General features: G+C 43.5%; 1 protein-coding gene and 1 pseudogene across 2 annotated transcripts in view; both read left to right on the top strand.

Annotated features, from left to right (window-relative positions):
* The window catches only part of CBFA2T2 (CBFA2/RUNX1 partner transcriptional co-repressor 2), a 155,613-nt gene extending 135,385 nt beyond the window's left edge, over window positions 1–20,228 (top strand). The window contains exons 9-11 of one of the 2 annotated variants that reach the window (XM_057701991.1): window positions 7,135–7,203; window positions 11,433–11,620; window positions 15,516–20,228. In XM_057701991.1, coding sequence (XP_057557974.1) covers window positions 7,135–7,203; window positions 11,433–11,620; window positions 15,516–15,815 — 557 coding nt within the window. In that variant the 3' untranslated portion in view covers window positions 15,816–20,228. Of the gene's footprint in view, window positions 1–7,134; window positions 7,204–11,429; window positions 11,621–15,515 lie in introns of both variants that reach the window. The other variant, XM_057701990.1, reaches the window with a different exon arrangement.
* Window positions 19,617–23,149, top strand: LOC130833932 (ATP synthase subunit O, mitochondrial-like; annotated as a pseudogene).
* Window positions 23,150–24,349: the final 1,200 nt, after the last annotated feature.

The following is a 24,349-nucleotide window of genomic DNA, read 5'->3' as shown; positions in this document are numbered from 1 at the left end:
CCAAAACAATTGTTGGATTAATAAGCTGAAATTTAAGGGGGGAAAGCACCTCCCATCTACCTTTATCGTGGTGTCTACCAGATTTGGGTAGAATGTGCCCCAACACAGGGAAGTAAACCATTAAGTGGAAAGACATGGAATTGATAAAATAGGATCCAACTGAGAAAGAGAGGAAGGGAATCCCTGGGACATTCCAGGCTGAAATGGTCCAGAAAGCAGCCAGTTCAGACTGGAATAGCCCAGCAGCTTGCTGGAGATTTCTTCAAGGAAAGGAAATTTGGGGACTTCCCTGGTGACACAGTGGTTAAGACTCCGCCTGCCAATTCAGGGGACACAGGTTCAGTCCCTGGTCTGGGAAGATCCCACATGATGCTGAGCAACTAAGCCCATGCACCACAACTACTGAAGCCCTCGTGCTGCAACTACTGAAGCCCACATGCCTAGAGCCCATGTTCCACAGCAAGAGAAGCTGCCACAGTGAGAAGCCCTTATACCTCAATGAAGAGTAGAGCCTGCATGCCACAACTACTGAGTCTGGGCACCACAACTACTGAAGCCCACATGCTCTAGGGCCCAGGTGCCATAGCTACTGAGCCAAAGAAAAGGAAATTTATAAAATATTTACACCACAGGAAGAGAATCTGAGATTGAATTAGAAATAATTACATAAGAAACTTAGCTCATGAATAAATCAATTAGCTCTAAGTAAAACAAAAGCTTGTTCAGGAAGATAAAAACATTTATGGAATATGAACCACTTGACTCAGCTGTGATTAGCATTTACGTTGAGTACTTTAAATGTAGACTTTTTGTTTTCTGGGGTTTTTTTTTGTTTTGGGCTGCGTTGGGTCTTCGTTGCTATGCACAGTATATTTCTAGTTGCAGCAAGCAGGGGCTACTCTTCGTCGCAGTGCACGGGCTTCTCATTGTGGTAGCTTCTCTTGTTGTGGAGCACAGGCTCTAGGCATGCAGGCTTCAGTAGTTACAGCACACGGGCCCTAGCATGCATGGGCTTCAGTAGTTGTGGCTCGAGAGCTCTAGAGCACAGGCTCAATCGCTGTGGCACCCGGGCTTAGTTGCTCCACGGTATGTGGCAATCTTCCTGGACCAGGGATCAAACCCGTGTCCCCTGCATTGGCAGGCGGATTCTTAACCACTGCACCACCAGGGAAGTCCAGTGTTGGCTATTAATGTAACAGAATTTGAGTATCTCTCTTTGGGGGAGGGGAAGCAGAAGGAATTGTTATTGTGTCTGCTGGGCTGGGGAGAGGTCAAAAGAGAATGAAATTTAAAAACAGATGATTGAACCTGGTGTACCCCCCCCAAAAAAAAAAAAAAGTTATCCAAAAAAAAAAAAGAGAGAATGAAATTCTTTCCTACTGAAATGGCTAATCAATCAGTAATGCCTGCACCTGAAAGATCAAGATGTACCAGTATCGAAAGAATCAGCTAAAAAAGAACACTTTACCATTATTACTACAGAAAAAAATATATATGACCTGCAGAGGGATGATGCTCTTAGTATGGTTTGGGAGACCTTAACCATTACCACTGGGTTCTAAGCCAGGTGCTTTTCTTCAGTCGTTAGCCCTGGATGCCCCTTAGAACCCGTCTAAGGATCTTTGGAAAACTGCTGATGCCCTGGCCCCACCTCCAGAGATTCTGATTTACTTTGTTTTAGATGGGACCTGGTCTCCCAGAGTTGAGAACCAATCCTTTATGTACGTTATCACTTAATTCTCAGAGTAACCTCATGAGATGGGTATATTTTTATTTTTCTTTCTCTTTCCTTTTTTTTTTTTTTTTTTTATTTTTAAACAGTCAAACTGTATGGCTCATTGTAGAAAGTACAGAAACATAAACAATTTACTACACTGAAAGAGTTTTGGAATGTATCTGAGAATTCTGTGTTACAACTTTGTATTGATTTCTTTGAAAATATAACTTCATATTAAGCATTTCTCACATCATTGAATATTTTATAAACATAATTTTAATGACTATACTACAGTATTCTACCATGTAAATATGCTGTAATTTCCTTAAGCCATTCCTTTTGAACATTAAGGTTTCTTTGCTTGTTTTTTTGTTTTTCAGTGAATAATGCAATATTTAAAATCTTTATATCTGGTGATTTTTCCTTTAGGATATATATCCTTAACAGTAAAATTAATGGGCTGTGGAAACATTTTTGTTCATTTGGTCATGTTTTATTTTGATGGATGTGATAGCTAATATGGGGTCAAATCTATGATTTTCTTTATGCTTTTTCCTTGACCTTGATCCCTACCCGAGGCACAATAAATTTCATCGATACTGTATCCAAGTTTTGTGTGTTTGCGTATTAGCTATCCAACTTTAAATTCTCCAAATAGTTTAAATTTTCCTACCATCAGTTGATACCCATCCTTTATCTATTAAAATGGAGTAATTATCAGATGCTACATTTAGTTAAATACTTCACTCTGTTTCCTTCATTGCTCTATTTTAGTGATCAGCTTTAGTAATAATAGCTTATGTGGGCTCTTACTGTGTTCCAGCCAGTGCCATAAGCCTTTTACATGTGTTTTCAAAACTGCCTGTTGAGCTATAGGAACTACCATTAGATGCATTTGCCGATGGCAGAACTGAGGCTTAAATAAGTTAGAAACTTGGCCAAAGTAGTCCTACAGCTATTAAGGCAAGATTGTAAGCAGGACATTCTATTCTAGAACCAGCACACACTCTTAGCCATTATGATAGCTTCCCAATATAATATCAGATTTAATTATTATAGCTTCAGAATGTGTTTTAATATTCAGATAATGTTATATCCACTTTGTTTTCTTGGGTATTTTAATTCTTTAAATGGAAATTTAAAAAATGAACTGCCTGCGCTGGGGAAAATGTTAAGCGATACAGAAACATATAGATTGTGAAAATCTTATCCCCACCCCACTTTTTCTCTCCTCCACTCCTGGGCTCACCTGTTAGCAAATTAGTGTGTTCTTAAGGAATGTTCTATGCCTATACTTAAAGATAATTTTTCTCAATTTTTTGTTTTGAAGTTTTTCAAGCACATGGAAATATTAAAAGAGCAGCACAGTGACCACTCATGTGCCCCGTACCTAGATTCACCTGTTTTTCACATTTGCCACATTTGCTTTATCTCTTTATAGATGAGTAAATAGGTAGGTACAGTCTCCCCTAAACCGTCATGATACTCATCCTTAAATGCTTCATTCTGTTTCTCTAAAGAACTGGAGCATTCTCTTACAGAACCGCAATACCGTAAGTCCCCCACTCTGGATCCATATATTTGCGTTCTCTGTCTGACCTTTGATTAATAGCTTCTGAAACTCTAGTTTTCTTAGTAAACAAGCTGAAAATTTTGGCTTCTGAAAATACCATGAAAATGTCCCTAGTTTCCAGGCATGTCCTGATTAAGCTGAGAAGTTCCTTTAGGACCATTTGCATCTTCCCCTCTTATATCTGTCAGAGAAATAAAATACTGAGGACTGGACACGTACAAAGTGACTGAAGTGAAGTGGCTTTTCCTTGTTGGTCAAGGCTTTCCCACATCCACACAAGTTAACAAGTGTTTCTTCTGTCATTTAACACCGATGACAGCTTATCTGCACACTCAAACTCTTTGTCTTACAGATTTTCCTATACACTTTAAAATGGTAAGTTTTTGTTGTTTTTAAGATTTATTATTATTTAATTTTGGCTGCGTTGGATCTTTGTTGCTGCACGCAGGCTTTCTCTAGTTGTGGCGAGTGAGGGTTACTCTTTGTTGTAAAGGGCTTCTCATTGTGGTGCCTTCTCTTGTTGCAGAGCACAGACTCTAGGTACGCAAGCTTCAGTAATTGCAGCGTGTAGGCTCAGTATTTGTGGCACTCAGGCTCTAGAGCACAGGCTCAGTAGTTGTGGCGCACTGGCTTAGTTGCTCCCCCTCATGTGGGATCTTCCCAGACCTGGGATCAAACCCGTGTCCCCTGCATTGGCAGGCGGATTCTTAACAACTGCGCTACCAGGGAAGTCTGTAAAATGGTAAGCTTTATGTGTATTTTACACAACTTAAAAAAAAACCTTATTATCCCCTCAGCTCTGGGGTGATAGAGAAGTAGATTCTCTGTGCTGATAGCTCTTTGAATAGGAGAGATTCTTTCCTATCCAAGACGAGTTTGCAGCCAATTCTCAGGCATTCTCATAAGGACTGATCCTTTTATAAAGTTCCTCTGGCAAACATTTCATGCCAAGCTGGCCTCCCTTTGCCACACTGGGTGTTCCTCCTAGTTCTTCTTTGCATCATGGATTGATGAGTGTTCATAAAATCTACTTCTCAGATTAACTTCAGCAGAGCATACGGAAGTGAATAAGTATGCTGGCACTGACTCATTTTTAAAAAGTTTTAAAAAACTCAAGTTACCTTAATTAGTTTAAAACCTTTTTAAAGCAGTGGAAGCATTTCTTTATTTGTTTCCTTTTTTTTTTTTAAGAACTTTTATTGAGATACAGTTAACAGACAATAAACAGCATATATTTAGAGTGTACAGTTTGGTATCCCAATCTCCCAATTCATCCCCCCCAACCCTCCCTGCTTTCCCCACTTGGTGTCCATGTGTTTGTTCTCTACATCTGTGTCTCTATTTCTGCCTTGCATTTCCTCTTTCATAGTTGTTAGCATTTGCCTTATGTATTGAGGTGCTCTTATATTGGGTGCATATATATTTATAATTGTTATCTCCTCTTCTTGGATTGATCCCTTAATCCAGGGATTGCTGGGTCATATGATAGTTCTATTTTTAGTTTTTCAAGGAACCTCCATACTGTTTTCCATAGTGGCTGTATCAATTTACATTCCTACCAGCAATGCAACAGTGTTCCTTTTTCTCCACACCCTCTCCAGCATTTACTTTTTGTAGATTTTCTGATGATGCCCATTCTGACCCGTGTTAGGTGATACCTCATCGTAGTTTTGATTTACATTTCTCTAATAATTAGTGATGTTGAGCAGCTTTTCATGTGCCTCTTGGCCCTCCGTATGTCTTCTTTGGAGAAATGCCTGTTTAGGTCTTCTGCCCATTTTTTGATTCAGTTGTTTGTTTTTTTGATATTGAGCTGGATGAACTATTTATATATTTTGGAGATTAATCCTTTGTTGATTCGTTTGCAAATATTTTCTCCCATTCTGAGGGTTGTCTTTTCATCTTGCTTATAGTTTCCTTTGCTGTGCAGAAGCTTTGAAGTTTCATTAGGTCCTGCTTATTTATTTTTGTTTTTATTTCCATTACTCTAGGAGGTGGATATTTATAAAATATTTATAAATATTTATAAAATTTTATGCCTTATAATCACAATAGACATATATGATAAGTCACCCTCTACCCCATGCTTCTCCCAGCAACCCTCAAGGGTGCCACCGTGGGGTACATTTGAAATGCACTGTTCCAGATCAGAGTATTTTCTTTACTAGCTGCCTTTTTTTTTTTAAGTTTTTTTAAGCATTTTAAAATCACATATAAGGATTCAGAGTTGCCAAAAAACAAAAGCCATATTCTGTGACCTATCTGTAGAGCAGTTGCCAGAGACCTGAACATGATGGATACAGTTAACTGGATACAGACACAACACATACACACACGTATATACACATAATTATCGATTGTTATGTTTATATACTTGTTTTTAGGGCGGTACCTTAAAAATACATACATGTTCATAGAGGGGGAAGGACATAGAGATAAGTAAAAAGAAAGGCTCACTTTTAATCTCACTACTTTGAAATACTATTAATATTTGAAGCATGTGTGTGGTTTTTTTATTGAAGTACAGTTGATTTACAGTATTATGTAAGTTTCAGGTGTACAGTTTGGTGATTCACAGTTTTTAAAGTTATAGTACATTTATAGTTATTATAAAATATTGGCTGTATTCCCTGTGCTGTACCATAAATCCTTGTCATTTATTTTATACCTTTTAATAGCTTGTACCTTTTAATCCCCTACCCCTATTTTGCCTCCCCCCTTCCCTCTCCCCATTGGTAACCACTAGTTTATTCTTTTTTTTTTTTTTAATTGGATTTTTTTTTTTTTTTTTTATTGGCTCTGTTGGGTCTTTGTTGCTGCACATGGGCTTTCTCTAGTTGCTGCGAGCAGGGGCTGCTCTTCATTGTGGTGTGTGGGCTCCTCATTGCTGTGGCTTCTCTTGTTGCAGAGCATGGGCTCTAGGCACGTGGGCTTTAGTAGTTGCAGCACATGGGCTCAATAGTTGTGGCGCACAGGCTTAGTTGCTCCAAGGCATGTGGGATCTTCCTGGGGCAGGGCTTGATCCCGTATCCCCTGCGTTGGCAGGGGGATTCTTAACCACTGCGCCACCTAGGAAATCCTAGTTTATTCTTTATATCTGTGAGTCTGTTTCTTTTTGTTTATATTCGCTAGTTTGTTTTATTTTTTAGATTCCACATATGGTGATAACATACAGCATTTTTCTTTGTCTTATTTCACTAAGCATGATACCATCAAGGTCCATCCACATTGTTGCAAATGGCAAAATTTCATTCTTTTTTATGGTTGAGTAGTATTCTGTGTGTGTGTGTACTGCATCTTCGTCCATTCATATGTTGATGGACACTTAGGTTACTTCCATATCTTGGCTATTGTAAATAATGCTGCTGTGAACATTGGGTGCATGTATCTTATCAAATTCATGTATTTGTTTTCTTTAGATATATAGCTGGATCATATGGTAGTTCTGTTTTTAGTTTTTTGAGGAACTGCAATACTGTTTCCTACGATGTCTGCACCAATTTACATTCCCGCCAACAGTGTACAAGGTTTCCCATTTCTCCATACCCTCACCAATGTTTTTATTTGTGGTCTTTTTGATATAGCCATTCTGACAGGTGTGAGGTAATGTCTCGTTGTGGTTTGGGTTTGCATTTCTCTGATGATTAGCGATGTTGAGCATCTAAAAATTGTACTATTTTATAATCTGATTTTATTCCTTGTCAGAATATTTTTTCTGGTAAATGAATGTATATGTTTGAATCTTTCTACGTGGTGAATGAGAGAGCTGAATAAGTTCTTCACAAAAGTGAAACATGTCAGTTATAGACAGCTTCTGACCCTATGCTTTCTCTCTCTTCTGTAGATTCTCAACGGGAATTCAGCAGTAGGCCAGGAACAGGATATGTACCTGTGGAGTTTTGGAAAAAAACTGGTATGTCTCTCTTCTCACAGTGTGGTCACATATACTCACTAATTTATATGAGCATAGAGCACATATTTGGGGAAAAGGTGGTTTTCTCATAACTTCCTCTTCAAAGAGCTCTGGACTCCTGGCTCTCCCCCTTCATCTTGTCCCAACTTCTGGACTGCCTATCATGTTACTTGCTGGTTAAGTATTTGGAATGACTCCCTACAACCCACCCAAGTCCTTTTCACCCCCTTCCACTGGGAGGCGTCAAGTAACTGACTCTTCCATCCCTATTTTTTTTTTTTTTTTTTAAAGTGCTTTTATTTATTTATTTTTATTTTTTTGTGGCACACGGGCTTAGTTGCTCCGCGGCATGTGGGATCTTCCTGGAGCTGGGATCGAACCCGTGACCTCTGCATTGGCAGGCGGATTCTTAACCACTGCGCCACCTAGGAAGCCCTTCCATCCCTATTTATATGCCCTGTTTCAAGGGGTATAGCTTGATTCCTTTCTGCCTGTTCTCATCACTGTGTTCTCACACTCCCACATTTGGTTCATTCTGCGCTTCCTTTCACCTTCACTGTCTGTAGTTTCATCAAGACTGTTCTTGGTAAGTGTCATTTTCTACAAGAATAAGGGAGGGTAGGAACTGCTTGTTGTGGTAAGACAGGGGATTATAATAACCTCATATCCCTAATATTACCTTATCCAAATACTAGCCTTCTTTTCCTTCTGCCTCCCTTTCTCCCAGTGAAAATTTTGTAGTCGAATACAGTTTTTGGTTTTCTAACTAAGATAAATTTCTGCAAAAAACTTAATACCCAGTTAATATCAAGACCATAATATAAACGAATGGACAGAGATAAGGACACACACATCATGTTATGAGAAATACAAATAACCATATTGCAAAATGTTTATTCTCACTGATAATCAGGAAATTTCAAGATAATGGAACCCTGACCAGTTAGCCCCCAGTCTTTAACACCTAATTATTGACAAAATTTTAGGGGAGCCTGTTAATGACACTAAATAATTCATCAGAGATTTATATATGAAATTATTGTTACCAACCATGAACACATGGAAATTTTGAAATCATTTCTCACTTGCATGGTTTTGAATCTTTCCTTTTGAAAGGGAATGATCTAGGGACTTCCCTGGCAGTCCAGTGGTTAAAACTCTGAGCTTCCACTGCAGGGGGCATGGATTCAATCCCCGGCAAGGGAACTAAGATCCCACATGCCACACAGCATGGCCAAGAAAATAAAAATAAATTTTAAAAATAATAATAAAAGGGAATGATCCAGATTTAGGCACACAGATTGTTAAAGAAGTAGCAGTATGTAAAAAGACACTGTTTTTTTTTTTATTTATTTATTTTTTGGCACACGGGCTTAGTTGCTCCGTGGCATGTGGGATCTTCCTGGAGCAGGGATCGAACCCATGTCCTCTGCATTGGCAGGCGGATTCTTAAACCACTGTGCCACCTAAGAAGCCCCAAAAGACACTGTTTTGAGTGTATTCTTGGAGCAAGGGAGAGGCAATCCAGGAAGTGCCCACATATCCATGAATGGTGATATGAATTTATAGTGTGGCACCAGAACAGGATATTATCTTACCATTATAAATAATTTGGAGAAGGGACTTCCCTGGTGGCACAGTTAAGAATCCACCTGCCAATTCAGGGGACACAGGTTCGATCCCTGGTCTGGAAAGATCCCACGTGCTGCAGAGCAATTAAGCCCACATGCCACAGCCACTGAGCCTGCGATCTAGAGCCCTCTAGCCACAACTACTGAAGCCTGCGAGTCTAGAGCCTGTGCTCTGCAACAAAGGGAAGCCACCGCAATGAGAAGCCTGCGCACCACAACAGAGAGTAGCCCCCACTCACCACAGCTAGAGAAAGCTAGCTTGCAGCAACAAAGACCCAATGCAACCCCAGAAATATATATATATATATATGTGTGTGTGTGTGTGTGTATTTGGAGGGACCTCCCTGGTGATCCAGTGGGTAAGACTCCACTCTCCCAATTCCGGAGGCCCAGGTTCAATCCCTGGTCAGGGAACTAGATCCCATATGCATGCCACAACTCAGAAGTCCACATGCTGCAACTAAAAGATCCCCCATGGGACTTCCTGGGTGGCGTAGTGGTTAAGAATCTGCCTGCCAATGCAGGGGATACGTGTTCGAGCCCTGCTCTAGGAAGATCCCACATGCTACAGACCAGCTAAGCCCGTGCGCCACAACTATTGAGCCTGCACTCTAGAGCCCGTGAGCCACAACTGTTGAGCCTGTGCGCCGCAATGACTGAAGCCTGCGCACCTAGAGCCCGTGCTCCACAACAAGAGAAGTGACTGCAGTGAGGAGCCCATGCACCACAATGAAGACTAGCCCCCGCTCGCCACAACTAGAGAAAGCCCATGTGCAGCATTGAAGACCCAACGCAGCCAATAAACAAATTACTTAATTAAAAAAAAAAAAGATCCCCATGCCACAATGAAGATCCTGTGTGCTGCAACTAAGACCCAGTGCAGTCTAAATAAATAAATAAATAAATAAATCTTTAAAAACAATAATGACAATAATTTGGAAAACTACATAGCACCCTGGGAAAATCTTTGCAATTGGAAATGGGGAAATATATATTATGTTACCAATAAGTAGAGTAGAATTGTGGGAAATGAAGATAGTAATTGTAAAGGTAGAGTGAAAAATTACCGGGCACAAGATCTCTTTGATAACTACTGGTGATTTTCTACTTGAGAGGTAACCTTTGGTTAACTATGGTTAAGAGCTTAATTTTGACATCGGCCAGCTAAATTTGAGTCCTTGTTCTGTGACAGTGCCATCTGTGACCTTAGATGACCTTCAGCAAGGTAGTTTTCCAAACTATGATTCTTACTGATTCATCCTCAAACGGAGAGGATAAAATACACTTCGGGGCATTTTTATGTTGGCTCAACAAGAGACACCCAACATCTATCTGGTAAATTAAAAGTGGTCTATGAAGGGTAGCTGTGGTGGGCCATAGCGAACCTACGTGGACACCAAGAGTAAAGGAGTGGAGTCAGTGTCTGGTCAGCTCAGCATCATCCTTGACCTTTAGGGTGAAAACTTTCTTTTCTTGGCTGGAGCAATATGATTGAAAGTTCTAGAATGGCAGCCAAGAACACTATGTTTCGACCTCCTTTGAGCCTAGGCCATGTGCAAGAGCCAAGCAGTAAGGGAGTTTCCTTAGGCTTCTGAGTTTTCCAGTCCTGTGGACGCAGGACGAGATCATTCACACTGGGTCTTAGGACTGAGGCTCACATGCATAGCATATGTCATTTGGAGTGTACATCATGTGGAAACCAAGCAGGGCAGTGGTGATGGGAGGAACTGACAAGGAACCAAGTGGGGTGATAGCAACTGGACAGGGCTTTGGAGGCCCAGGGCACCTAAGCAACCTGCCGAAAACTATCTTCAGGCAACATTTCTCTACTGAGTTCAGTCTTGTATACCTAACTGCCTCCTGGTCATTCGTACCTGGATGCACCTCAGCCTTCTCACTTGCCTCCACACCAGCATTTTGTTTATTATCTGTTTCATTGCATAGCACTTCCATTCTTCGTCTTTACCTGCACCTCCAGACCCTTAGATGCACCAGTCCATTCTGTCTCATCCCCTCCTCTGTGCCACTAGCTCCTGCCTAAATTCAGAGTCTCTTTTTATCAGCCAGATTATTACCAACCTCTCTGTCTTCAGTCTTTTCTCAGTGCATAGAACCCTTTAGGGTTTCACATTTTCTTTAGATAAAGGGCCAAATTCCTTAGCGTGGGACGCAAGACTTTCTAAAATTCATCTCTACCTACCATCTCAACCAAGACACATTTTCCTAATCCTCCTCTGCCACTGATAGAGCTGACCACTTTTCCCCTTGAAACTCTTGACTCTTATACTGACATGTATCGTGGCACCTCAGCCACCTGTATACTTTATCACAGTTGTAACAACATGGATACACATCTTAGTCAATGAGGTCTCCCCAGACCCTAGCACAGTGCTCACCTCCATCTGCAGACCCAATCAATGATTGCATGAATGGACAAGTAAGGATAAGAATAAAAGTGCATGCCATGTTGTAAGTTCATCCCTGTGTATTTTTAGAAAAGTCGTCATGTTTTACCTCTGTCCCTTCTTAGAAATGATGTGGAGTGGGAGGGGAAAGATTTCTCGGCCAGTTGATTTTACTGTCACTTTCTTCTAGAAGAAGCTGTGAATAAGGTGAAAATTCAGGCCATGTCAGAAGTACAGAAAGCTGTTGCTGAGGCAGAGCAAAAAGCCTTTGAAGTGATCGCGACCGAGAGAGCTCGGATGGAGCAGACGATAGCGGACGTCAAGCGGCAGGCTGCAGAGGACGCCTTTCTCGTCATAAACGAGCAAGAAGAGTCCACGGAGGTCAGAGCGCTGTCGGCCTGGGGGCTGGGGCTGGGGCGCTGGAGTGACCAGGCCCACTGCTTTTCTTTCAAGTGCTGGACAGTAAGAGCCAACAGTCCGCTCTTGAACTAGATAGTTATAATTTTTATTTCGTACCAGAGAGGTTTGTTTCTCAATTTTTATATTCTTGTATATTGGCTCATTATATTGGTTTAAGTTGTGAAAACTCATCCTGAAGACAGAGTTTGTGGAGTTGCATGACGGTGAGGACCAGCGCTGCCTTAGTGGGCTTACTGTGTGCCAGATACAGAGCGAAGTGTGTGCGTGACCCCGTGAGGTGTGGGTGTTGTTGGAGTCCAATTTTATAGATGAAGAAACTGCGACTCGGGGAATTTAACTGATGTAATCCCACATTGCTGAAGCCAGAGAGTAGGAGAAAGGAAATGCAGGATCCGATAGCATCTGATCTGTTTACAAATAGAATAGTCCTTTCATGGATTGAAGTGACAGGTTGGGCAGACCTGCCTGACTGCCCAGGGCCCCAGGACGTGATGATACTTCTATACAGGGCACTCTTGTACCATGATGAGGACAAAAGTGAACAAACAAAAGAAAAGGCGTATGACAGAAGCGTTATAACAGTCCTTTCAAATGTAACGAAATATTTCTGTAACTTTCATTTTAGTCACTTTTCAGCTTTAAGACAAACTTTAAGTCCTGAAACAAGCCTGTTTCTGTAAGTAGCTAGATCCCATCTACTCTTTGGGATATTCTCTTGACGTTACAAAGAACTGAGATTTTTTTCGTTGGTTTGTTTTTTAAATAACAGAAATTTTATTTTCTCATCATCTTTATATGATGTTTTTCAGTATAACAGTATTAAGCATGCCAGTGTGAAGATGAAAATGCCTAAATATCATGTTGCCATTCACAGAGGATGTGGAAAAAGTCCTTACTGTAGCATTCCCAACTGAATTGTGAGAAAGCAATTCCTTTTGGCTCTCGCCTTTTCCTTCTCCACTCCTACATTTTTCTGTTGTGTATTCAATTCATTATCTATAGCCATCCATATCAATATCTATGTTTATCCATATTTATCTACTTTTATACCTGTGATTAACTATGTCTTTCTCAAAAAAGAGGAATGTAACATTTTAGCTAAGAGCATGAGTTCTGGATCTGGATTGCATGGTTTAAATCCCAGCTCTCCATTTATAGCATTGTGCTTTAAAGGAACTGGAATTTTAAACAGTGCACAAAGTGGCTTCCAGGTGAGGCACACACCAGCATCCATCCCAGCAATAATTTCCTTCCAAAACTGGGGCAGGATAGCAGGGCCTAACGTCTGAGTAAGTTTGTATTGGACCAGGAGGGCTGGTTTCCTTCCATTTCATTCAGAAAGTTCCACTTGACATCTAGAGGTATACCTGGAGTTTTTCATTCGTCCTCTGAGAGGTGGTTTGGTATAGCAGAAGGAACCCAGGAACCCTGAGTGCTAGTCCTAGTTCCCCTCACACTGGCAGTGTACCCTTCAGGAGTCAGTCTCCTTCTCTGTATAGTAGGTGTATAGGAGCCCCTGACCTGTTGGTCTCATTCTTTTTAGGAAGAGATAATTAGATCATGGTTGTGAAAGTGTTTTTAAAGTGCAGTGCACTGTGCAGACCGAAGGGATTTTTTTATGTTGTTAACCACACAGGTGTGTAAGCTGTGGCAGCTCCTGCTCTTGCAGAACAGCTGCCTCCTCTGAAGCCTCTCCCCTGGAATGTGTCAGGTAGAGGGATGCCGTGAGAGGTCCCCTTCTGTCCCCAGTCTGGATTTCCTGGCAAACATAATGGGCTAGCAGTTGACAGTAAGATAGGAATCATTTCTCCTTTGGGCCAGCTTTGAAATAAGGTCAGGGAGCTCTGGGATGGGTCCCAGGAATTTTGACAAGCCCCAGGTCATTCTGATATAGGTGTTCCCTGGGCCATACACAGAGTAATAACTGGCATAAACTGATGGCCCGTGCTTGACAAAGGACATCTCTGACTTCCTTGCCCAGTAACTCAGAAGGTTTATAACCTTCCCTCATTAATTACAAAGGCCTGTTTGGCCACCTGAGTTGCTCCAGCTTTGAGGAATGCTGATTTGAAGTGTGACTACCACAGTAAACCTTTTGTCATGGCAAAAAGCCTTTTGATGAAATCAAGGAAAAGCCACAGAGACAGGGAATGTAAAGTGTCCTTTTCACCCTGGCTTCTCTGACCCTAACCATATTGTTCCTGCATTTCTGTGATCCCACCTCTGTGGGAGGCTATTTATCTTGTTTTATTGTAATGACAATTTTAAATGTAGTGGTGGCCAAGGTGAAAGCACCATTGGTTTAATACTCTGCCCCAGTTTGAGGTGTTCTTACAGACTTGGACGGGGGGAGTAGAGGCCTAAGTTTCCACAGCAGCCCCATGAAGGCAGCTGAGTTCTTCCCCACAAGCAATAATGTTCCACCAAAACTGTTTGGCGTCAGTCTATCAGACTCCAAAGTATGAAATTCTCTAGAACGCAGTTTGCTTAAGGATCTATAAAGGTCCTAAGAATTACTCCTGCCCCCTGTTTTGGTCCTCCACTGTCGGTGTTGGTTTGGGGAAGTCCCTGGAGTGTATTACCTGAGAAGCCTGTTGTGTTAGGAGGGAATCTGCCGTCCTTTCTAAGACTCTTTGAAACTAAACTTGTACATTGCATATAGTGGAGGCAGGAGGTCCGGGTTCCAGGCTTTGCATAGCCACATGATCATTTTATAACCTCAGACAAGTCCTTGCCTACTGGCCCTCAGTATCCTGTCTACACAATGGAAGAGATGAGCGAGGTGGCCTTAACGTCCTTTTTAGCCCTTATCAGTTATTTTACACTTGAGCAAGTGTCCTGATTTCATTGGGGACAGTATCTTTCCTCCCTGAGTGTCAGGCCAGGCCTCATGATTAGCTTCTGCTGTTCTGGAAAACTTGCAGGGAAGGGGGCAGCTGGCTGATCAAGTCCTTCCTGACACCTAAGAAGAAAGCCTTGCTTTCCTGATAGCTTCACCTGGCCAGTGCCATAAGGCTTTTCTCTTGTAAGTTTAATAATTTGGTTTGGTCGCTGAAGATTAAAATATGATTCAAAACAATGAGTTGATGCCTTTAGCGGAAGACCTCAGGTGTGGAACACTCATGTATTCTGAAGTCCTCACAGGAGCCTACAGGGAGGAGAGTACCAAGGGGCAGGTGTTAGGAGCTTTCCTCTAGGAAAATGCAAAGAATAATAAGAAAACTCGCTCATGTAGACCTCAGGGCCTTAGGTTCTGTGATACTGAGAAGTATTCCCATGATCCCCAGCGCACCTCTGATGAGATCATCACTGAAAGGAGAATGAGCGCAGAGAGAGTAGCACAGCTTCCCACACTCCTGGTCACCCAGCCCGGTCCACTGGCAGGTGACTTTTAAGATCAGGTGTGGTCCGTGAACACGAGGTCATTTCTCCATGGAGAAGGGCAAGAAGAAAAAACTGTCTAAGCACATGTGTGATTTTTGGAATAGATAGCTATGATGGGGGAGCCCTGGGACGGAATTTGGTTTGGTCGCTAAACATTAAAGTATGAGTCAAAACAATGAGTTGATGCCTTTAGCAGGACTTCTGCTAGCCCTACAATGCTGCTATGCATATATCTTCACATACCCCTCATCTCGCTGTCCCATAAGCCCAGGCTAGGTAGTTTTCATGTTGTACAGCTGAAGGAAACTCAGAAAGCAGATAGCAGTAGAGGCAGGACAAGCACAGGTATGTGCACTGCCAAAGCCCACTCTTTCCCCGTGCAGCCCCACCGGCTCTTTTACAGTGCAGGTAACAAGTTATGACAAGCCTGCCCCCAAAATCAAAGCAACTAACCGATGCCTGTGTCTTGCAGAACTGCTGGAACTGTGGCCGCAAAGCCAGTGAGACCTGCAGTGGCTGCAATATCGCACGATACTGCGGCTCTTTCTGCCAGCATAAGGATTGGGAGCGGCACCACCGCCTCTGTGGCCAGAACCTGCACGGCCAGAGTCCCCACAGCCAGAGCCGGCCACTGCTTCCTGGAGGGAGGGGCTCCTCAGCCCGGTCTGCCGACTGCAGTGTGCCAAGTCCAGCCCTGGACAAGACCTCGGCAACCACCTCACGCTCCTCAACACCTGCCTCTGTGACAGCCATCGACACCAACGGACTCTGAGCCCCAGACTCACTTCCCCCTGATGACCTCACAGCACGACAGACTCTGCACGGGAGGTTGGCTGCTTGAACCCGTGCAAGTAGCTGTGGGGTCATCGTCAAGAGAAGTGGAGGCAGGAAGACTTCAAGCCCCAGCAGACACTGCTCCCCAGCCTCTCCAGACACTTGCCCCGGTTTCCCGTCTGTGTCCTTGGAGGAACTTGTGCACACAGGCAGCTGGCTGGAGCTGCTTCTTCCATGGCTTCCTAGTTTGGTCCTCTCCCAGCTGAAGCTGGCATGGCTGGCCACTTTTCTGTGTAGACCACCAGCTCCCCTCCCTGCCTTATGAGGCAGCAGACTGTCAAATGTGCCCAGCCAGGCTGGAGGCAGTTTTTCCCACGCTCTGTCTCCTACTCCATCGTCCTCCCGCAGCAGAGGCCTGGAGACAGGGAGGAGGCCTCTCTCTCACAGGGAATGGTGGCTCCTCTTGCCCCTGAACAGCTCTTTGAGCCCGGTTTCCACCCTCATTAGGTGCCACTGATTGGCCCCATGGGGAGTTGGGCAGGCAGAAAGCAGCACTCAGGACTCCCTCCTTGACCCTGCTGTTCAGACTTAAGATTCTCAGAAACCACAGGAAAGAAGTCACCATTTCAGTAAAAGCACCCATAATGAAAAATAAAATTCCCACCAAGCATCACAGATCATTTTGGACAAGATTTTCCAACCTGGCTGGCTGTTTTAGTTTGGGACCCATTTTTTTTTCCTCTCATTTGATTTTGCTTATGCAGAAAATAGTTTTCAGCGCATGGATTGGTCTGAGGGAGAATGAGACTCAATTGTGGACAGTCTGTTCTCTCTGAGCATGTTGGCCAAACTAGTATCATCACACTATTGAACGGATCATCTACTGGAAATGCAGAACCTTGTGTCACCGCTTGGCTCTTTGCACAGTCGTCTTGTTCTGTGTCCTTTATCTCAGACCATGCATGTCCAGATCACAGCACAGATCCTCTTCCTGTGGTCTCTGTTTGGCGCCTCTGAAGCCATAGTTGACCCATAGGATGTGATGTGGTGTGGCTACGACTTGCCTCACCAGTCAAGGCCTGGTCACTTCTAAGCAGCCCTTTTGAACCTGCAAGAATTCTTCAAACCTTGTCATTATATGTCCTATGTCAGTTTATTATTGGACATACAATCTGTTTCACTTTTCTAGTTTCATTAGTACCTACCCTCTTTGAGCTAAGAAAAGTTCTGTGAAATGTGACAACCATTTGAGAGAGCCTGACCAATTTTTATTCCTGTCTTCAGGGAGTTTTCCAGCTGCTTGCCTGGCTCTCCAAACATGACATCACCTATACTCCCTTAAAAATATTAAGGACTGCCACACAGGTTCTTCCTTGCCATTTGAGTTTTTTGGGGAGCCCAAGGACACTGACCCTCCCCCTCTCCACCTCCAAGCCTCCAGCACCCTCTTACACCAAGGAATCCGTTAGGGGGTCCCTGCTCCTGCTGGTTCTTGAAAGCTCAGCTTCAGATGGCCATTTTCTGTGCATTGACCAGAGTGAGTTGAAAGCTCTCAGTAAGGTATTAGCCTAGGTAACATTGTCCTTACATATAGGTTTGTCTTACTTTAAGAACTTTAAGTCCCTAATTTACCTTACCCAAGGATTTTCTGTCTTAAACTCAGTACAAGGCGCCTTTAAAATACCTGAATTTCCACTGCATGAAGTAAGGTATCTCCAGAGAAAGAATAACAGAATAGTTGCTTTATTGTGGAACTCCTTAAGCTGCAGCAGTTGGGGTGTCCTGACTAACAGGGATGAAATCAGAACCCCAGACAGGAGTTGCCTGCATTTCCCTGAGACATGGAGAGGTCACTGAGCCTATATATCTGTTGCAGCAGGAGGGTGTGCCATGGTGTCCACTGGGTCTGTCCTTAGTTCCTCTCTTCATCAGCAAGTTGGATGAACACCTAGGCATGTTTCTTTAAGTCTTCAGTGGCTACAGGACTAGCCCGTGTAGCTCAGGTTTTTTCAGGTTGAAATAAAGAGCCAAAACCAACCGAATACTGTTCATCAGGGCTCGATGTCAATCTCTACAGCTAAGGTTTAGGGTTAGTGTGCAGGTAGGTCCTAGCTGACTTTTATGGACTGTGGTTCCAATGACAGCTTAGTTTTCAGAATCTTTGTAATGCTATTCTAAACTGCTTTGCTCATGTGCTACCCAGAGGCCAAGCTGGAAACTTAGGCAGAGTCCCACACTGCAGTTCAGTTCTCAGGCCTTTTTGCTGTATTAATTTTGGTCAGTTTCACACATAGGTTGCTACAGCATCTTAGACTTCCTATTTAAATATAAAGAATCCCTTTCTCCAGTTCCCTCTCTTGTGAAATTCTCCAGCTGTCTGGTTGGGAGGAGAAGGGACACTGTCTTGGGGTGGGGTGAGGGGGCTGGAGGGGCCCGGGTGAGTCCAAGTTCCACACTGGCTTCCCGTGTCTGCTGATACCACTCCAGCTACCAGGTTGAGGGTGCACATTCAGCCTTCCGCTTTTCATCTAGTTAGATTTAAAATATCTTAATATAATCAGACTGCTTAGAGGACCAACCTTTATAGTTTGAGGGGCAAAGAAGACATGCTGGTACTGAAGGTATTGTCAGGGCAGTCACAGGCTCTTCAGTGTTATCCTAAAAACCAAAAGCAAAGGTGACATGTGATGGGACATCACTGTGCTCTGTGCAGTGAGGAATGGTTGAAGGAGCCAGAGAAGACCAGAAGTGGCCAACATGGGAGCTGTCTTTAAGTGCTCTGAGGGAAGCTTGAGGGCTGGATCTTCAGATCTTCAGTCATCCTTTGGGGCCACACTGCCTGCACCAGGCCTGACTCCACCAGTGGTGAAAACAGACTCAGGTTATTTCCACCTGCTTGAGAATAGGCATCCCTCCTGAGCTGGGAGGGTCCTTGCAGCTCCTGGGATGGGGCTCAAGCAGATCTGCTCAGGCACAGTCATGTGGCCCTGAGGTCACAGAGCAAGTGCATCTTCTCTTGGACAGTGCTGAGTCATGTATGTCACTCAGTGGCTCTAAGTCAGGAAACAAGACCCATCTCCCCAGCATGGGTCCATACCAGGCATTGGCTGCAGTGGGCCCTCTGCAGTGTGGACGACCTTTGCACATCTGGGCCAGTTGGTTTGCCAGTTGGTTTACCAGGAGCTCCTCACTTCTTGGTGTCAACGTGAGCATCTTCAGCCTCTAGACAGAAAATCTACAGTTTACTTTGTACAACCTTGTCCCAAAATCAAATTGATCCCCAGTGCTGTCACCTGCTTGCAAAGGGTAGGCCTTGTTCTGGATAGTTCGAGAAGATATCAGCAAGTGGGCTTGAAGGTTCAACAACACAATTAGAACACACAGTTATGATCATGAGTTCTTCAGGATGAAAGCATAAATAATGACCAGGTGGCTCTTTGTCCTGGAAACTGTAGATGGGATTATGGATTGAGTAAATCATTTAAAATAGAACTCATCTTGGAGGCTTTCTTCAGAACTGGTTTCCAGGCTCCAAGGTCAATAGACCAAGCCAACTTAGATTTTTTTTTTTTTTTTTAAGCTATTTACAGAGAACTGGGTGGTGGCAGGTTTGAACCAAATGTGAGAAAAGCCAGAGAGACCTGGACTGTTCCAGCATGGGCCAGCCAGCCAGCTGTCGGGGAGGAGTCCTGCCTGGAGTGGGGTGGGGTACTGGGTGAGCTGTTGAATAGGGCCCTTCCAAGTCTGAGTATCTGAAGTTCTTGTGAAACCAAAATATTGACTACCTGTCTCTTTGCCCATGTGCATTGACATGCTCAATTCCAAAGATGATGGTGCAGGCGACCTTTTCCATCGTGAGCGAGAAGGTTGAGGCCTGAGGGTGGACCTTGCATCCCCCCTTTGCCTCTATAGCCCCAGAGATGGCGCTTCCCCTGCTACCCCATCTGGTCAGAACCATGACTGCCCAGTGTACACTCATTGATGCTTATACCAAATAGGGCATGTTTGGCTGGCGGCTGGCAGGGACAGCCCCGTCCCCATGTTGGAGTTGGCAGAGAGAAGCAGCAATAAGCGTTAGTTGAATGGCTGAAAGTGCTGTTTGGCTAAGAGGCCTTCAGTCCACTTTCACAGCTTTCCAAGTTTCTGATGAGGCTATAAAAGCTCCATCCATAAAAGAAAACCAATAATGTAAATAAATCAAAAACTAAGCTTCCAAGCGTGGTTCTTTAAGGGGGATGATGAATGTGAAACCACCCACAGGATGCAGTAGAGTCAGTTTTTCTGTGCTTTGTCATTTTACTCTGATAGGAACTTTTATTACTTAACTCTGTGTATAACTTATTTAATGTACTGTATAAATGAACCAAAACTGTTAAATATGTATTTAGTTTGTTCTACTTAAAGTAGTCAATAAAAAGGCTATATTCCTTTTCTGACTCAAGCTGGAATGGGACTAGGAGGGAAGGTGGTACATGTGCTGCTTAAGACGCCCCCTCCACCTTGTTCCTTGATCTTCAGAGGCAGGAGGCTCCAGTGGTTCTTGTTGTGGCTTAAGAGCACCCAGGGGGATGAAAGCAGGCGGTAGTGCTAAGGAGGTGGTTCCAGCTGCTGGACCTCTGCGAACCCAAATGCCAACAACAGCTACAGAAACTCCCAGCTCCCTGTTAGCATTTCACCATTAAGTTATCTTTTAATGAGGAAAATACAACCACAGAAAGTTTGAAAAATAGGGTAGTGGATGTGTAGGTACTCTTCTAATAGCTCGTGTATTTCCTTAAACATTTTTAACATATCTGGACTTGGGAATAGTCATTCATTTCCTTTTTACACTGATGTTAAACTGTACGTAAGTTCGCCGTTGCCTTCACATTTATTTGCTTAATGGTTGTATGATTTAATCAAGGCCATAATTTTTCTGGGGTTTGTTTGTTTGTTTGTTTTTAGCTGCACCACTTGGCTTATAGAATCCTAGTTCCCTGACCAGGGATTGAACCCAGGCCCTCAGCAGTGAGAACACAGAGTCCTAACCACTGAACCACCAAGAGATTCCCTCAAGGCCATAATTCTCCTTAACTCTTCACCTCCTGTTGGACAGTTGGATTGCTTTCAAGTTTTCCCTAACATACTGAAGTGGACATCTTCCTTAGCATGATTTATTTCTTTGGGATAATTTTCCAAAGTGGAATTTCTAAAACTGAACATTTCTTGGGTCCTTGAAGCCTACGTTCAAACTGCTTTCCCTGAAAGCCCACCAGCTTGTTCCTCCCAACAGGACCCAAGTAATACTTTCCATGGCTCTGAGGTGATCTCACTAGCTGTGACATGACACAGGTTGCTGCAGGGACACTTGTGTGCACCTGTACGTATGAGGTCTGTCAGTCCAGTTTCCTAACCAGTGACCTGAGGCCTCACTTCCCAAGTCCTGGCCCCAGTCTCACTCCTGTCACCCAAATACCCGTCTTGGGTCTCAGCCCTAGAACTACTTCTGAGCAGCCTTGTTGGTACCATCAGCTTCACAGGTCCCCAGAATTCAAAGGGAGGGGTTAGTTACTAGATCTCAGGGTAGCAAGAAAGATGACCTTGGCCTTGGTCCTAGAAGGCAAGGTAGAGACTTAGCTATATGATCTTTCAACAGCTGCCTAGGGCTGCAGTCCACCACCCAGAGCAATTACAGGACCTCAAGCCTCGTGACTGTTGGTCTAGCACAAAAGCTTATTTGGTAGACAAGTCAGCAATCCACAGTCTATCCTAGCCCTGGAAAAACGATCGCAGGGACTTAGGTGATAATATAGTAAAATACTATGTTAAATTTGCTCTCTAAATAGGCTAAAAGTTTTGCCATTATCATAAAACACCTGGATGCCAGATAAATTCTAATGAATTGACTTTTTGCTGAGGTCACGGATGAGAAAGATAAAAAATCTCCAAGGGCCAGAAAAAAAAACGTTGAAACCACAGAGGTAGTTCAGTACAGTAGAGGAAAACTGATGCTTAGGGGCAAAAGAAGTTCCAAGAAGTCAAGAGTTTGAGGGGTTAATTGCCTCTAGAGGGGATGTGGCATTAGGCTTTGAGCCTGAACAAAATGGAGGAACAAAACCGGGACCTCTCCTTGAAGCCAGGGCACTGGCTTTGACCTCAGTGAGAAGGCAAGGGAAAATTGACCTGTCTGCAAAGGGAACTGAGCAGAGACCATCTCTCTAGCCCTGCTGGAAGAAAGAGAAAAACTGACCAGAGACTCTCCTCTTACAACTGCTTCCTCCTGGGGCTGAGGTTCAGATTCTCATTACTCCAGAGGTCAAAGAATCCCTGGGCTGAGAAGATGATTCCAGGCTTGTATCCCCTGGTATCTAGCAGAAGCAAAACTGCAAGTCCTCTAGAGAAAAATATTAAAATATCAATCATATTATTACATAGAAACCAAGCATAAACTGTCCAAGGAAGTTACTAAAGTTCATGTTCAAGCAAATGAGCCACTATGAGCAACAGTCAGCAGGAACAATAAAAAATTGGTTCAGCTTTCACCAACTTGGGTTTGACACACAGCCGCCCAGGAGGAGACAGCTGCCCCAGCAGTGTCGGGGCTCTCCCAGCGTGCGATGCTTCAGTACATCTGTGCTCAGGCTGTTTGTCAAGCTTGTGAGGCCACCTGTTCAGATATATGGTATCGAAGGTCACTATGCCACTGCTCTTTGCTGCATCTAAACAGAATAAAACGGGCAAATAGCAAAAGAATTGTTGAGAGTAGCACAAATCTTGAAGAAACCTGAAATGGCTGCTTCTGTTATGAATCCCTATATAAAGCGGCACATTAAGGTGAAAAGCCTAAATGACATGACAGCAAAAGAGAGTTTTTCTCAGGGCTTCCCTGGTGGTTCAGTGGTTAGGACTCCGCACTGCCAAGGGCCTGGGTTTGATCCCTAGTTGAACTAAGATCCCACAATGCCGCATGCAGCACAACCAGAAAAAAATTAAAAAAGAGGTTTTTCTCCCCTCGCGTCTGGTTGGATCAATTTGCTTGCTGAAGATGGTTACTTGAACAATATCCCGGAGCCATTTCTGCCTTTTCTACTGTGATGAGTGTGCATCGTGGAGAAGTACCTTGCACAGTTATCACTGCACCTCCTTTAGATGAAGGCACTCTTACTGGATTGAAAACGGCCCTGAAGAGCTTCTTAAGTAAAGGCCAAGTATTGAAATTGGAAGTTAAGATTGACCCATCAATCGTGGGTGGAATGATTGTCCGTATAGGAGAGAAATATGTCTTTAAAAATCAAGATTCAGAAGCTGAGCAAAGCAATGCAGGTTTTCCAAGTGTCGATTTTCTATCAGTGAAAATTCATAGACTTGGAGCAACAATAAAATGCTTCCCGAACAGGAAAAAAAAATTGATTTAGACCCCTGGGACTTCAGGTACTGTTATTATCAGACACAGAATATAAACTAACTATGACAGGACTTCCCTGGTGGTCTAGTGGTTAAGAGAACGCCTTCCAATGCAGGGGATGCAGGTTCAGTCTCTGGTTGGGGGACTAAGATCCCACGTGCTGCAGGGCAACTAAGCCCATATGCCCCAGCTGCTGAGCATGTGAGTCACAATGAGAGAGCCTGTGCACCACAACGAAGAGCCCACATACCACAACTAAGACCCGATGCAGCCAAAAATAAATAAATATTTAAAAAGTAATAATAAAGAAAATAACTATGAAAGCTCTAAACACAGCAAAAAATTAGCAAAAAGTAAGAGACTAGGCAGATTTGAAGATGAATTCTGGAAATTGCAATTACTGAAGTACTCAGTGCTACTGAACAGCAGTTTTGATGAATCAAAATGAGTGAAGCATTGGACTTCCCTGATGGCTCAGTGGTTAAGAATCTGCCTGCCAGTGCAGGGGACAAGGGTTCAATCCCTTGTCCGGGAATATCCCACATACCATGGAACAGCTAAGCCCGTGCGCAACTACTGAGCCCTTGAGCCCCAACTACTGAAACCTGTGTGCTGCAACTACTGAAGCCTGTGCGCCTAGAGCTCATGCTCCACAAGAGAAGCCCCAATCGCCACAAACAGAGAAAGCCCTCACCCAGCAATAAAGACCCAACGCAGCCAAAAAAAAGAATGAAGCATTACTGTATGAATCCTTGTCACACAGAGAGAGAAGGAGACGGAAAAAAGGAAAGAGTTGTTCCTTTTGGAAGGCAGGTTTCAAGGGAAGAGCCCTTTCAAATTTTGCCAAAGATACACTCAAGAAACCTACTGAAATCATTTGGCCTGAGATGATACAGTCTCAGAATGAGCAAACATGCATCAATCTAAATTCATCCTGCATCTGTGCTTGTTTCTGATGCTGGAGTTTCAAGGTAGTGAGTTGGGTGTATCCCCTCCTCCAAGTCCTCTCTCCCAAGACAATCGGGGAACCAGCAACAAACCACCCCTAGTTCTCCAGGACAGCTTCATTGCCTGGTGCCATGCGCTCTCTTGTGGACAAAGTCAGACCTTCTACCTCTGCTGCCTCCATCCACAAGCCAGATTCCTAT

Source organism: Hippopotamus amphibius, chromosome 12, assembly GCF_030028045.1.
Source record: "Hippopotamus amphibius kiboko isolate mHipAmp2 chromosome 12, mHipAmp2.hap2, whole genome shotgun sequence".
NCBI classification, from domain to species: Eukaryota; Metazoa; Chordata; class Mammalia; order Artiodactyla; family Hippopotamidae; genus Hippopotamus; species Hippopotamus amphibius.
The sequence above is the reverse complement of the archived record's forward strand: the minus strand, read 5'-3'. Positions and strand labels throughout refer to the sequence as shown.